Source organism: Schistocerca gregaria, chromosome 6, assembly GCF_023897955.1.
Source record: "Schistocerca gregaria isolate iqSchGreg1 chromosome 6, iqSchGreg1.2, whole genome shotgun sequence".
NCBI lineage: Eukaryota > Metazoa > Arthropoda > Insecta > Orthoptera > Acrididae > Schistocerca > Schistocerca gregaria.
In genome coordinates, this window is record NC_064925.1 from 364,140,721 (window position 1) to 364,154,426 (window position 13,706).

Below are 13,706 nucleotides of genomic sequence, written 5' to 3' on the forward strand. Positions count from 1 at the left end.
TTCCTATCCCAGATGTTATTCAATCTGCACCTTGAACAAGCAGTAAGGGAAACCAAAGAAAAATTTGGGGTAGAAATTAAAATTCAGGGTGTTGTTGTTGTTGTGGTCTTCAGTCCTGAGACTGGTTTGATGCAGCTCTCCATGCTACTCTATCCTGTGCAAGCTTCTTCATCTCCCAGTACCTACGGTTCTAGGCGCTACAGTCTGGAACCGCGCGACCGCTATGGTCGCAGGTTCGAATCCTGCCTCGGGCATGGATGTGTGCGCTGTCCTTAGGTTAGTTAGGTTTAACTAGTTCTAAGTTCTAGGGGAATGATAACCTCAGCAGTTAAGTCCCATAGTGCTCAGAGCCATTTGAACCATTTGAACCCAGTACCTACTGCAACCTACATCCTTCTGAATCTGCTTAGTGTAGTCATCTCTTGGTCTCCCTCTACGATTTTTACCCTCCACGCTGCCCTCTAATACTAAATTGGTGATCCCTTGATACCTCAGAACATGTCCTACCAACCGGTCCCTTCTTCGGGTCAAGTTGTGCCACAAACTTATCTTCTTCCCAATCCGATTCAATACTTCCTCATTAGTTATGTGATCTACCCATCTAGTCTTCAGCATTCTTCTGTAGCATCACATTTCGAAAGCTTCTATTCTCTTCTTGTTAAAACTATTTATCGTCCATGATTCAGTTCCATACATGGCTACACTCCATACAAATACTTTCAGAAATGACTTCCTGATACATAAATCTATATTCGATGTTAACATCTTTCTCTTCTTCAGAAACGCTTTCTTTGCCACTGCCAGTCTACATTTTATATCCTCTCTACTTCGACCATCATCAGTTATTTTACTTCCTAAATAGCAAAACTCCTTTACTACTTTAAGTGTCTCATTTCCTAATCTAATTCCCTCAGCATCACCCGATTTAATTTGACTGCATTCCATTATCCTCGTTTTGCTTTTGTTGATGTTCATCTTATATCCTCCTTTCAAGACACTGTCCATTCCGTTCAACAGCTCTTCCGAGTCCTTTGCCGTCTCTGACAGAATTACAATGTCATCGGCGAACCTCAAAGTTTTTACTAATTCTCCAAGAATTTTAATACCTACTCCAATTTTTTTCTTTTGTTTCCTTTACTGCTTGCTCAATATACAGATTGAATAACATCGGGGACAGGCTACAACCCTGTCTCACTCCTTTCCCAACCACTGCTTCCCTTTCATGCCCCTCGACTCTTATGACTGCCATCTGGTTTCTGTACAAATTGTAAATAGCCTTTCGCTCCCTGTATTTTACCCCTGCCACCTTCAGAATTTGAAAGAGAGTATTCCAGTCAACATTGTTAAAAGCTTTCTCTAAGTCTACAAATGCTAGAAACGGAGGTTTCCTTTCCTTAATCTTTCTTCTAAGATAAGTCGTAAGGTCAGTATTGCCTCACGTGTTCAAATATTTCTACGGAATCCAAACTGATCTTCCCCGAGGTCGGCTTCTACTAGTTTTTCCATTCGTCTGTAAAAATTCGCGTTAGTATTTTGCAGCTGTGACTTATTAAACTGACACTTCGGTAATTTTCACATCTGTCAACACCTGCTTTCTTTGGGATTGGAATTATTATGTTCTTCTTGAAGTCTGAGGGTATTTCGCCTGTCTCATACATCTTACTCACCAGATGGTCGAATTATGTCAGGAGTGCCTCTCCCAAGGCTGTCAGTAGATCCAATGGAATGTTGTCTACTCCGGGGGCCTTGTTTCGACTCAGGTCTTTCAGTGCTCTGTCAAACTCTTCACGCAGTATCGTATGTCTCATTTCATCTTCATCTACATCCTTTTCCATTTCCATAATATTGTCCTCAAGTACATCACCCTTGTATAGACCCTCTATATACTCCTTCCACCTTTTTGCTTTCCCTTCTTTGCTTAGAACTGGGTTTCCATCTGAGCTCTTGATGTTCATACAAGTGGTTCTCTTATCTCCAAAGGTCTCTTTAATTTTCCTGTAGGCAGTATCTATCTTACCCCTAGTGAGATAAGTCTCTACATCCTTACATTTTTCCTCTAGCCATGCCTACTTACCCATTTTGCACTTCCTGTCGATCTTATTTTTGAGACGTCTGTGTTCCTTTTTGGCCTGCTTCACTTACTGCATTTTCATATTTTCTCCTATCATCAATTAAATTCAATATTTCTTCTGTTACCCAAGGATTTCTACTAGCCCTCATCTTTTTACCTACTTGAGCCTCTGCTGCCTTCACTACTTCATCCCTCGAAGCTACCCATTCTTCTTCTACTGTATTTCTTTCCCCCATTCCTGTCAATTGCTCCCTTATGCTCTCCCTGAAACTCTGTACAACCTCTGGTTCTTTTAGTTTATCCAGGTCCCATGTCCTTAAATTCCCACCTTTTTTGCAGTTTCTTCAGTTTTAATCTACAGGTCATAACCAATAGATTGTGGTCAGAGTCCACATCTGCCTCTGGAAATGTCTTACATTTTAAAACCTGGTTCCTAAATCTCTGTCTTACCATGATATAATCTATCTGAAACCTGTCAGTATCTCCAGGCTTCTTCCATGTATACAGCCTTCTTTTATGATTCTTGAACCAAATGTTAGCTATGATTAAGTTGTGCTCTGTGCAAAATTCTACTAGGCGGCTTCCTCTTTCATTTCTTTGCCCCAGTCCATATTCACCTACTACGTTTCCTTCTCTCTCTTTTCCTACTACCGAATTCCAGTCACCCATGACTATTAAATTTTCGTCACCCTTCACTATCTGAATAATTTCTTTTATTTCATCATACATTTCTTCAATTTCTTCGTCATCTGCAGAGCTAGTTGGCATATAAACTTGTACTACTGTAGTAGGTGTGGGCTTCGTATCTATCTTGGCCACAATATGCGTTCACTATTCTGTTTGTAGTAGCTTACCTGCATTCCTATTTTCCTATTCATTATTAAACCTACTCCTGCCTTACCCCTATTTGGTTTTGTGTTGATAACCCTGTATTCACCTGACCAAAAGTCTTGTTCCTCCTGCCACCGAACTTCACTAATTCCCATTATATCTAAGTTTAACCTACCCATTTCCCTTTTTAAATTTTTAACCTACCTGCCCGATTAAGGGATGTGACATTCCACGCTCCGATCCGTAGAACGCCAGTTTTCTTTCTCCTGATAACGACATCCTCTTGAGTAGTCCCCGCCCGGAGATCCGAATGGGGGACTATTTTACCTCCGGAATATTTTACCCAAGAGGATGCCATCATCATTTAATCATACAGTAAAGCTGCATGTCCTCGGGAAAAATTACGGCCGTAGGTTCCCCTTGCTTTCAGCTGTTCGCAGTACCTGCACAGCAAGGCCATTTTGGTTATTGTTACAAGGCCAGATCAGTCAATCATCCAGACTGTTGCCCCTGCAACTACTGAAAAGGCTGCTGCCCCTCTTCAGGAAACACACGTTTGTCTGGCCTCTCCATATACCCCTCCGTTATGGTTGCACCTACGGTACGGCTATCTGTATCGCTGAGGCTCGCAAGCCTCCCCACCAACGGCAAGGTCCATGGTTCATGGGGGGAATTCAGGGAGAAGAACTAAAAATTTGAGTTTCAAATGACATTGTAATTCTGTCAGGACTTGGAAGATCAGTTGAACAGAATGGACACGTCTCGAATAGAGGGTATAAAATGAACAAAAAAAGCAAAACAAGAATAAAGGAAAGTATTCGAATTAAAACAAGTGGTGCTGAGGTAATTAGATTAGGAAACTAGAGACTTAAAGCAGTAGATAATTTTTGCTATTTGGGCAGCAAAGTAAATGATGATGTGTTCTGGAGAAATGGAGGAACACGAGAGAAGATATAAAGTGTAGCCTGGCAATGGTAAGAAACGCATTCAGAATAAGAGGAATTTGTTAACATAGAATGTAAATTAATCGTTACCAATTGTTTTCTGGAGGTATTTCTATCAAGTGTAGTCATGTGTGGAAGTGATACATGGACTATAAACAGTTCAGACAAGAAGAGAATAGGGAATTTAGAAAGTGGTGCCACGGAAGAATGTTGAAGATTAGATGAGTAGGGCATGTAACTAACTTACTGAATAGAATTGCTGTAAAAAAGCAATTTGTAGAAATACCTGGCTATAAGAAGGGATCGGTTGATAGGATACATCTGAGGTGTCAAGGGCTCACCGTATTCAAAAATGGCTCCGAGCACTATGGGACGCAACAGCCATTGTCATCAGTCCCCTGGAACTCAGAACTACTTAAACCTAACTAACCTAAGGACTTCACCCAACACCCAGTCATCACGAGGCAGAGAAAATCCCTGACCCCGTCGGGAATCGAAACCGGGAACGCGGGCGCGGGAAGCGAGAACGCTACCGCACGACCACGAGCTGCGAACGGCTCACCGTATTGGAGGGAATTTAGTTGGAGCAGCTATTCGGAGATCGTGACAGAGTATCATGGAGTCTTGTGACAAGATCACAACAACAACAACAACAACAACGCAGAGAACATTAATGGAGCTGTCACACTTTCCAGTTGCAGTCCCGACGACATCCTTGTACTCACTAACTTCTACAAGCGTAGTACAGTGATCTTCACTGCTTTGTATTAATTCCCTTACTCTTGAAAATACTTCATTCAGACAGGCTACTGCTGACTGAACGTGTGTAAATACAGAAACGGCGCGTCGCATTGCAGGTACGGCGGCCCGGGCACGCAGCTGGTGACGGAGCGCTGGAAGCTGGACTGGAGCACGTTCCTGGCCAGCAACCGCGACTTCATCGTGGCGCAGATCGACGGCCGCGGCTCAGGCGGGCAGGGCTACCAACTGCTGCACGAGGTCTACCTGAGGCTCGGTTCCGTCGAGGTCGACGACCAGATTGAAGTCACTGAGTGAGTCCGCACGCCTTTACTGGTGCCACACAAACTTAATATCTCCGTTCCAGTACCAGTATCCAGAATATCTGGGACCACCTGCAACAGTTGTTGGCCAGCTTGCCACAGGATAGAATACATCAGCTTAATGACACCTTGAAAGTCTACCCCTTGTTTGTTAAGCTGATTAATTTTCATGTAAGAAGTATCTCCCTTTGATATAAGCGGACGCAGTGCTCCATGGATCCCATTTCTACCGCTGTGTGTTTAATTCTTTCAATTAGCCTGATAAATTGAGGTATGAGTAATCAAACCCGCTAGACAATTTAGTATTCTAATTTAAAAATGAAGCAACGGATAACGCAACATCGGTGAATGGCCATGGAACAATGCGTGCACATTAGGATCGGTAAGACTTTCTTTTTTCGATACTATGAATTCAGTTAGTCGCATGAAGTGCATAACGCATACACTGATATGCCTGGATTGAAAATTCATAGAATATAGCCAGTGGTATGGATGAAGGATACTACATAAAGCTAAGAGAGAATTTCAATTATCATTCTGATTTATTTCGATAATATTTAAGAAAACTATTGCTCTCTGTGACAAAACATTTAAGAAAACTATTACTCTCTGTGACAAAACATTTAAGGAAACTATTACTTCTTGTGATAAAACATACATGAAATCTATTTTATTTATAAAATCTACAACTCTCAGTGACAAAACGTACATCAAGCACTCACTATCTCTTGCATCTCGTCATGCCGGAAACATAGACAACACTTCGTCGCCAGTTACATCTACTAATGATTAAAATGGGAAAAATGAATGTTATTGTATGGTGGGCTCTTAACACCATTTAGTTATTGTCACACCTATTTAACGCGCGGAGTTACTACACATACAGTGCCATGCGGATAAGTTCATGTTGAAACCGCGTATTATGCAACGTGAGCAAACCAGCCCAGGCTTCATGACTCCACATTATTCATACTATGATTAATGAATGGCAAATCCTGTGACTACCGTTATCAAATTAGACAACAAAGAAACGTGTAAAATAAACCGTTGAATCATGAAAAATTTATATTGGTTATATCCAGAACGAAACTATGCAACAAAAAAACATTAATTAACTTATCCACTGTTGACCTAAGAAACAAGAACCGTTGGTTCATGCCCTCAATCACCTCGGCACCTAAGTCCGCTAGTGGAAACACATTAATCTGAAAAATTTCTACAAATAAAATATCGCTGAACGTTTCCCGGTATTAATTCACATCCGAACATGCTTCATAATCAATGTTGCCCCAAAAATCCTACATTATGAATAACTTTTCTCGCCATCAATGACGAGCGCCGCACCCCTGCGTCCGTCTCGTTCAATCGGCGGCCCTAGAGTTTCTTAACATGCCGCGTTCCAGGACCAACCGCCAACTGTTCAAAACAACGGGTGGTGGGGGTAGGAGCTCAGTGAGAACAAACCCCACAAACTCTGCCCTGCTCATCCCCACTCTCTTTGGAATCACGAACTCTGCCGAATCTGCTCACGTTGTTATTTTAGATGCTAAACGCACAGTCCTTCCTCACTTTGCGTCCAAGAAGCACAACGTGACTGTTTCCATGAAGGATCGCACTATGCTGGTAACGCTCTTTTACAAGAAGAGTAACTGTGCGCGAGTAGCCCTGCAGAAGTTCCAAACAATGAAGGTTATGAAAAAAGTCATAAGTTCCAGGTACTTTCGAAGTGCAGTGTGGCAGATGTAGGAAGGCAGTTGATCCAAAATCTATCGAACATGTGGCAACAGCGTTGCAGGATGGGTCGAGCGGTGTTGTGCAGTGCACGGGGAATCGCCCGAACATTGGACATGCCTGCGAGCACAGTGCATAAAATCCGGCGAAACATCCTGCATTGCTGCCCGTATGAAGTCACGCATGTTACGGAGTTGTTTCCTGCTGACCTGCCAGCGAGACAAGCGCTCGCTCTGAATTTCTTGCCCACATGGAAGTGGACAATGAAAAGCCATGGAACATTCTGTGGACAGACCAAATACATTTCCATTCCCAAGAACATGACAATACCCAGAATTGCGGAAATATGGGCAACGGAAAATCTGCACATACATAAATCGTTACCACTAAATTCTACGAAGGTGACTGTGTTGTGCGTGCTGAAGGCATCGTTTATCGTAGGGACGTATTTTAACGAGGAGACGAGTCCAGCTGGTCCTGTTTACCTGTACTGTCATTAGTACAAGCTATGCGAGTCTTTTGCGCGCCAACGGCATTCCAACCCGTTAATACCGTGGATATGTGGATAAGATCATATTTATGCAAGATGGCGCTCCTCAGCACAGACAGTGAAACGGCTCATGCCGAGGTATTTCGTAAATGTTGGAACTATGAGCCGATTTTTCCCTACAGCCTGGCCTTCCAGGTCACCTGATCTTCATCTGTGTGACTTCTCGCTGTGGGGTTATCTGAAAGTTGCCGTGTTCAGTGCTACAATTACGAACGTAGCTGAACTGGAGCATGCAATGCGCAATACATTCTTAACGTGGTCGTGGGACATTCCGATCCGTTGACGCACATGCTGTTTCTCGATTTCAACTTGTGGCCGAAAATGGTGGACAACATATTGAGCATATCTAGCAGAGGTCTTACAACTACTGAAAAGCGATGCCATTTTGCTTGTTATGCAGTTTTAGACCTTAAGACAATTAAACCCGACATTTTACTTCTTATGAAAACTTTGGCCCCAGGACATTTAAAAACTGATTTTTCGCATTCGATGTGGTACTACCTTGTCGTAGTGGATGTGGTTACCTAAATAACATTACCACAAGTGTTGACTGCCAAACTTGTGCAGTCATGCACACTGAAAAATGGTTCAAATGGCTCTGAGCACTAAGGGACTTAACATCTGAAGTCATCATTCCCCTAGAACTTAGAACTACTTAAACCTAACTAACCTAATGACAGCACACACATCCATGCCTGAGTCATGATTGGAACCTTCGACCGTAGCGGTCGCGCGATTCCAGAGTGAAGCGCCTAGGACCGCTCGGCCACATGGGCCGGCTCATACACACTGAACAGTATGGATGGTGTCATGTGCAAGGTAAACCATAGCTGTGGAATTGCGATTTACCTGTCATTTGTAGCCGACCCCATTTACGTTAAGACACTTACAGCACCATCTGTTGGTTAATATTCGTACATTTTTTGTTTCATGACATTTGTCCCTGCCTCAGTTTGCGTCCATTCTGAGCTGAGGTCCTCTCTCTACAGCGATTTGAAACTGGGACTAGAACAGTGGACACAATTTACACTCTCAACCAGTGAATTTTTCTTTCGTTTCCTCCACCACCTGTGGGTACTTCATTTATTTGTCAAGCAGTGTATTAATACGTCGTCTGTGTTACAATCTGAAATATTCTGGCACCTTTCTCTGTCATATTCTGTTTAATCGTTTCGGACGAAAATTTCTAACGAACGAGGTGGCACAGTGGTCAAGTGGTTAGCATAGTGGACCCGCATTCTGGAGGACGTCGGCTCAAACTCGCATCCTCCCATCCTGATTTAGATTTTCCGTGATTTTCCTAAATCGCTTCAGGCAAGTGCCAGAATGGGTCGTTTCCCCATCCTTCCCTCATCCGATGGGGCAGATGATCTCGCTGTTAGGTCCCTTCCCCCAAATCAACCAACCAACGAAAATCTCTTCTTGTTGGAAGGCAGTGTTGAGCGTAGCGATGTGATCGTGTGTGCGTGCCGGCAGGTACCTGCGCGATTCGCTGCACTTCGTGGACAAGCGGCGCGTCGCCGTGTGGGGCTGGAGCTACGGCGGCTTCGTGGCGGCCATGGCGCTCGCCAGGGACCGCGAGCGGGACGTCTTCCACTGCGGCATCTCCGTGGCGCCCGTCACCACGTGGAAGCTCTACGGTGAGTCTGCGCCACGTCTCGACGCCACTGCGTCTCTCTCTGCCTCGCTACCATTTGCGTTAATATACATCTTCCTTTTCTTCTTCTGTCAAGTAAACAGAACGATCAAAACGCTATTCCAGTGGACCCTCCCAAAGAAGAAAAAGTCGTCATCTTCGACCTAACAGTGTACAACCTTCTGCCAAGTTCCTAATACGTTTCGGGCCCAGGACAAACAAGAACAGATTTTTCGTATCCGATGTGAACGACCTCCCTGTGGTGGATGGCCTTACCTAACTAACATTACCACAACTGTTGAACAGTACAGATGGTGTCATTTGAAAGGTAACAGGCAGAATCCATGTTTCTAGATTTTCAGAAAGCATTTGACACGGTGCCCCAGTTCAGGCTGTTAACGAAGGTACGAGCATAGGGAATAGCTTCCCAGTTATGTGAGTGGCTTTAAGACTTCGTAAGTAATAGAACCCATTACGGCGAGTCTTCATCAGAGACAGGGGTATTGTCAGCACTGCTACAGGGAAGTCTGATATGACCGCTATAATTTTTTATAGACATAAATGATTTGGTGCACAGGGTGAGAGCAATCTGCGGTTGTTTGCTGATGATGCAGTAGTGTACGGTTGAAGCTGTACGTGTTGAAGCTGTGTAACTGTAGAAGAATAAAAGATGACTTAGACAACATTTCTAGTCGGTGTGATCTGGGGCAGCTAGTTCTAAAAGTATAAAAAAATGTAAGTTAACGGAGATGAGTAGGAAGAACAAACCTGTAATGTTGGGATACAGTATTACTAGTGCCCTGCTTGACACAGTGAAGTCATTCAAATATCTGGGCGTATCGTTGCAAAGCGATATGAGGCGGAACGAGCGTGTGAGAGCTTTGGTAGGGAAGGTGGATGCTCGACTTCGGTTTTTGGGAGAATTTTAGAAGAGAGCACTTCACCTCTAAAGGAGACCGCATACAGAACGCTGGTGCGATCTATTCTTGAGTACTGCTAGAGTTTTTCGGATGCCTACCAGGTTGGATTAAATGAAGACCTTTAAGCAATTCAGATGTGGGCTGCTATATTTGTTACCGGTAGGTTCGAACTACACGTAACTGTTACGGGGCTGCTTCGGGAACTCAAATGAGAATCCTTGGAGGGAAGGCGATATCCTTTTCGAGAAAGACTATTTAGAAGATTTAGAGAACCGCTATTTGAAGCTGACTATCAGACGATTCTATTGCCTCCAACTTACATTGCTCGTAAGGACCATGCAGATAAGATACAAGAAGTTAAGGCTCATACGGAGGCATATAGACACTAGTTTTTCCTTCGCTCTGTTTGCGAGTAGAACAGGAAAGGATATCACAAGTAGTGGTACAGGATACCCTCCACCACGTAGTGTACAGTGCCTTGCCGAGCATTTATGTAGATGTAAAAGGCTGTGACATCTTTATGGAAGGAACTCGGAAGTGTTTATTTGTGAGACTCTCGTTACTTTTCAGTACTTCCACAACAAAAGATACACGTCGGACAGACTGAATGGCCGTGTACTGTTCTAGATGGCCTCACAGATTGTCAGTGGAACTCATAGCCTCGGACTTTGCGAGTATTTTGAGATATAAATGTTCCTGCCAAGAAGTCCCAATTTTCACCAGTGTTTCAGAAGACAAAGTTCATAAGATAACACTCTTTGTTAGATAAACTACAAAACTTTACTCTGTGGCACTATGACGTAACAGTATTCATTGAAGGAAATAGCTAAGACAAAACTTCCCCCAGCTTTCACTTCATCTTATACGTAGTTTTCATGAGATCTACGATAAACGCAACTTAGCGTGTTATTCGTGTAAGTTTTAATGTCAATCATTTGATCGTAAAATACGTTTGTTGTCCTCCACAGTCAACTGGGGGGTATACCATCTCTCACTGTATTAGTTTAATTCTTTTGGCAGAAGTAAACACTAGTTTCTTGCCTGCAGCTGTGCTTTAATGAGCTTAATGAGCAGTACCAATAATGAGATCAGTGATACATGCAACCTTACAATTGAAAACCGTGAAATAAAGAAATTCTGCTACCATAGGGGTAAAATGATAAGTGACAGACAGGCAAGTATGACATAAAAGGCAGGCAAAAACAAAGAAAAACGACGTTCCTGGTCTGGAACATTTACTAGTGTCATTACTATTTTAAGGAAAGGATTTATGAAAGTGTACGTTTAAAGCAAAGTATTAACAGCGTACGTTTACGGCAAAGCACTGGCTCTTGGAAAAAGCAGAAAAGATTATAATCTGGGCTATTTAGGATAAACAGCAGCGGCAAGTATCTTGACAGCGGAATACAAATATCTATACGTATATTTTCCATTTCACAGAGTTTATTATAAACGATTTGAATACTAAGGTGCAAAAAGCATGGAGTTCTCCAAATATAGTATAAGACCTCCTTTCGCCAAGCGTAGTGCACTATCTCGAAGTGCCATGGAGTCAACAAGTCGTTGGAAGTTCACTGCAGTGATACTGAATAATTCTGCCTCTATAGCCTCCATCATTTGCGAAAGGGTTGCCGGAATAGGATTTTGTGCTCGAATTGATGTCCCGATTACGTCCCATAAAAGTCCGATGGGACTCTTGTTGGGACATCTGGGTGCCCCAATCAATCGCTCGAACTGTCCAATATATTCTTTAAACCAGTTGCGAACAAATGTGACCTGGTGGCATGGGACACTGTCACCCATAAAAATTTCATCGTTGGTTGGTAACATGACACTTTCGGTCATGGTAATGGTTGGCTTACAGTAGCTATTGTACGAGGTGGGTCTGGTACTCCATCTGTACCAGGACTAGAAAGTTTTGTGGACAGAGATATAATTGCCTATCGTACTTATCATATGGCTGAACTTGCTAATAAAGACTTTGGTAAATCCGCATATATGTCGCCCTCTGCACTTGTGTTGTATAGTCGTAATAAGAGGAAAGTGTCTGTAAATGAATCTGTATTTATTTGGATTAAGGGTAAAGGTGTATGTGAGTATGTTAAGTTTGTTGGTGATTGTACTTTGTATTTTCATAAATAAATTGATCTACAAGACCAATTGATCTGTTCCGTATGGGACACTTTCGGTCATGGTAATGGTTGGCTTACAGTAGCTATTGTACGAGGTGGGTCTGGTACTCCATCTGTACCAGGACTAGAAAGTTTTGTGGACAGAGATATAATTGCCTATCGTACTTATAATATGGCTGAACTTGCTAATAAAGACTTTGGTAAATCGGCATATATGTCGCCCTCTGCACTTGTGTTGTATAGTCGTAATAAGAGGAAAGTGTCTGTAAATGAATCTGTATTTATTTGGATTAAGGGTAAAGGTGTATGTGAGTATGTTAAGTTTGTTGGTGACTGTACTTTGTATTTTCATAAATACCGTGCTGGCTTAAAAAGGATCTCTAAATAGCCGAACATAACCATTTCCATTAACAATCAGTTCAGTTGGACCAGAGGACACAATCCATTGTAAATAAACACACCATTATGGAGCCACCACCAGCTTGCACAGAATTTTGTAGCAACTTCGGTCAATGGCTTCTTGGTATCTGCGCTAGACTCGAACCCTACCGTCAGGCCACAGATTTGCAGTCGCCTAGGATCCAGCCGATAAGGTCATGAACCCACGACAGACGCTGCAGATGGTGTTGTGCTGTTAGCAAAGACGCTAGCGTCGGTCGTCTGCTGCCGTAACCCATTAAGGCAAAATTTCGCCACCCTGACCTAACGGACAAGTTCCTCGTATGATCCACATTGATACACTATGTGATCAAAACCATCCAGTCACCAGGCTGAAAAGAACTTAGAAGTTCCTGGCACTCTCCATCGGTAATGCTGGAATTCAGTATTGTGTTGGCCCATCCCCTAGCCTTGATGACAGCTTCCACTCTCGCAGGCATACGTTCAATCAGGTGCTGGAAGATTTCTCGATGAATGTCAGCCTATCCTTCAAGGACTGCTGCACTGTGGAGAAGTATCGATATCGGTCGTGAGGCCTGGCACGAAGTCGGCTTTCCAAACGATCCCAAATCTTCCATAGGATTCAGATCAGGATACTGTGCGGTTCAGACCTTTACAGGGATGTTATTGTCGTGGAACCACTCCGCCACAGGCCGTGGATTATGAACAGGTGTCCGATCGTGTTGAAAAATACAAACGCCATCCCCGAATTGCTCTTCACCAGTGGGAAGCAAGAAGGTGCTTAAAACTTCATTGTAGGCCTGTGCTGTGATATTGGCACGCAAAACAACAAGGGGTGCAAGCTATTACCATGAAAAACACGACCACACCATAACACCACCGCCTATTTTATTGTTGGCTCTCCACACGCTGGCAGATGACGTTCACCGGGGATTCGCCATACCCACACCCTGCCATCGGATCGCCACATTGTGTGCCGTGATTAAAAACTCCTCACAACGTTTATCCACTGTTCAATCGTCCAGTGTACACGCTCCTTGCACCAAGCGAGGCGTCATTTGGCATTTACCGGCGTCATTTGTGGCTTATGAGCAGCAGCTCGACCATGAAATCCAAGTTTTCTCACCTCCCGCTAAACTGTCATTGTGATTTTAGTGGATCCTGATGCAGTGTGGAATTCCTGTGTGATGGTGTGGATAGGTGTCTGCCTATTACACGTTACGACCCTCTTCAATTGTCGGCGGTCCCTGTCAGTCAACAGACGTGGTCGGCCTGTACGCTTTTGTGCTGTAGGTGTCCTTTCACGTTTCCTCTTCACTATCACATCGGAAGCAGTGGACCTAGGGATGTTTAAGGGTGTGGAAATGTCACGTACAGACATATCACACAAGTGACACCCAGTCACCTGACCACGTTCGAAGTCCGAAGTTC

The 13,706-nt window shown here is 43.5% G+C and overlaps 1 protein-coding gene across 2 annotated transcripts in view; it reads left to right on the plus strand.

The window, feature by feature from the left end:
• Nucleotides 1-13,706, plus strand: part of LOC126278155 (dipeptidyl aminopeptidase-like protein 6) — a 752,824-nt gene that overhangs the window by 716,975 nt on the left and 22,143 nt on the right. For both annotated transcript variants that reach the window (XM_049978055.1, XM_049978056.1), the window contains exons 13-14: nt 4,704-4,898; nt 8,665-8,828. In XM_049978055.1, the coding sequence (XP_049834012.1) occupies nt 4,704-4,898; nt 8,665-8,828 (359 nt within the window). The remainder of the gene's footprint in view (nt 1-4,703; nt 4,899-8,664; nt 8,829-13,706) is intronic.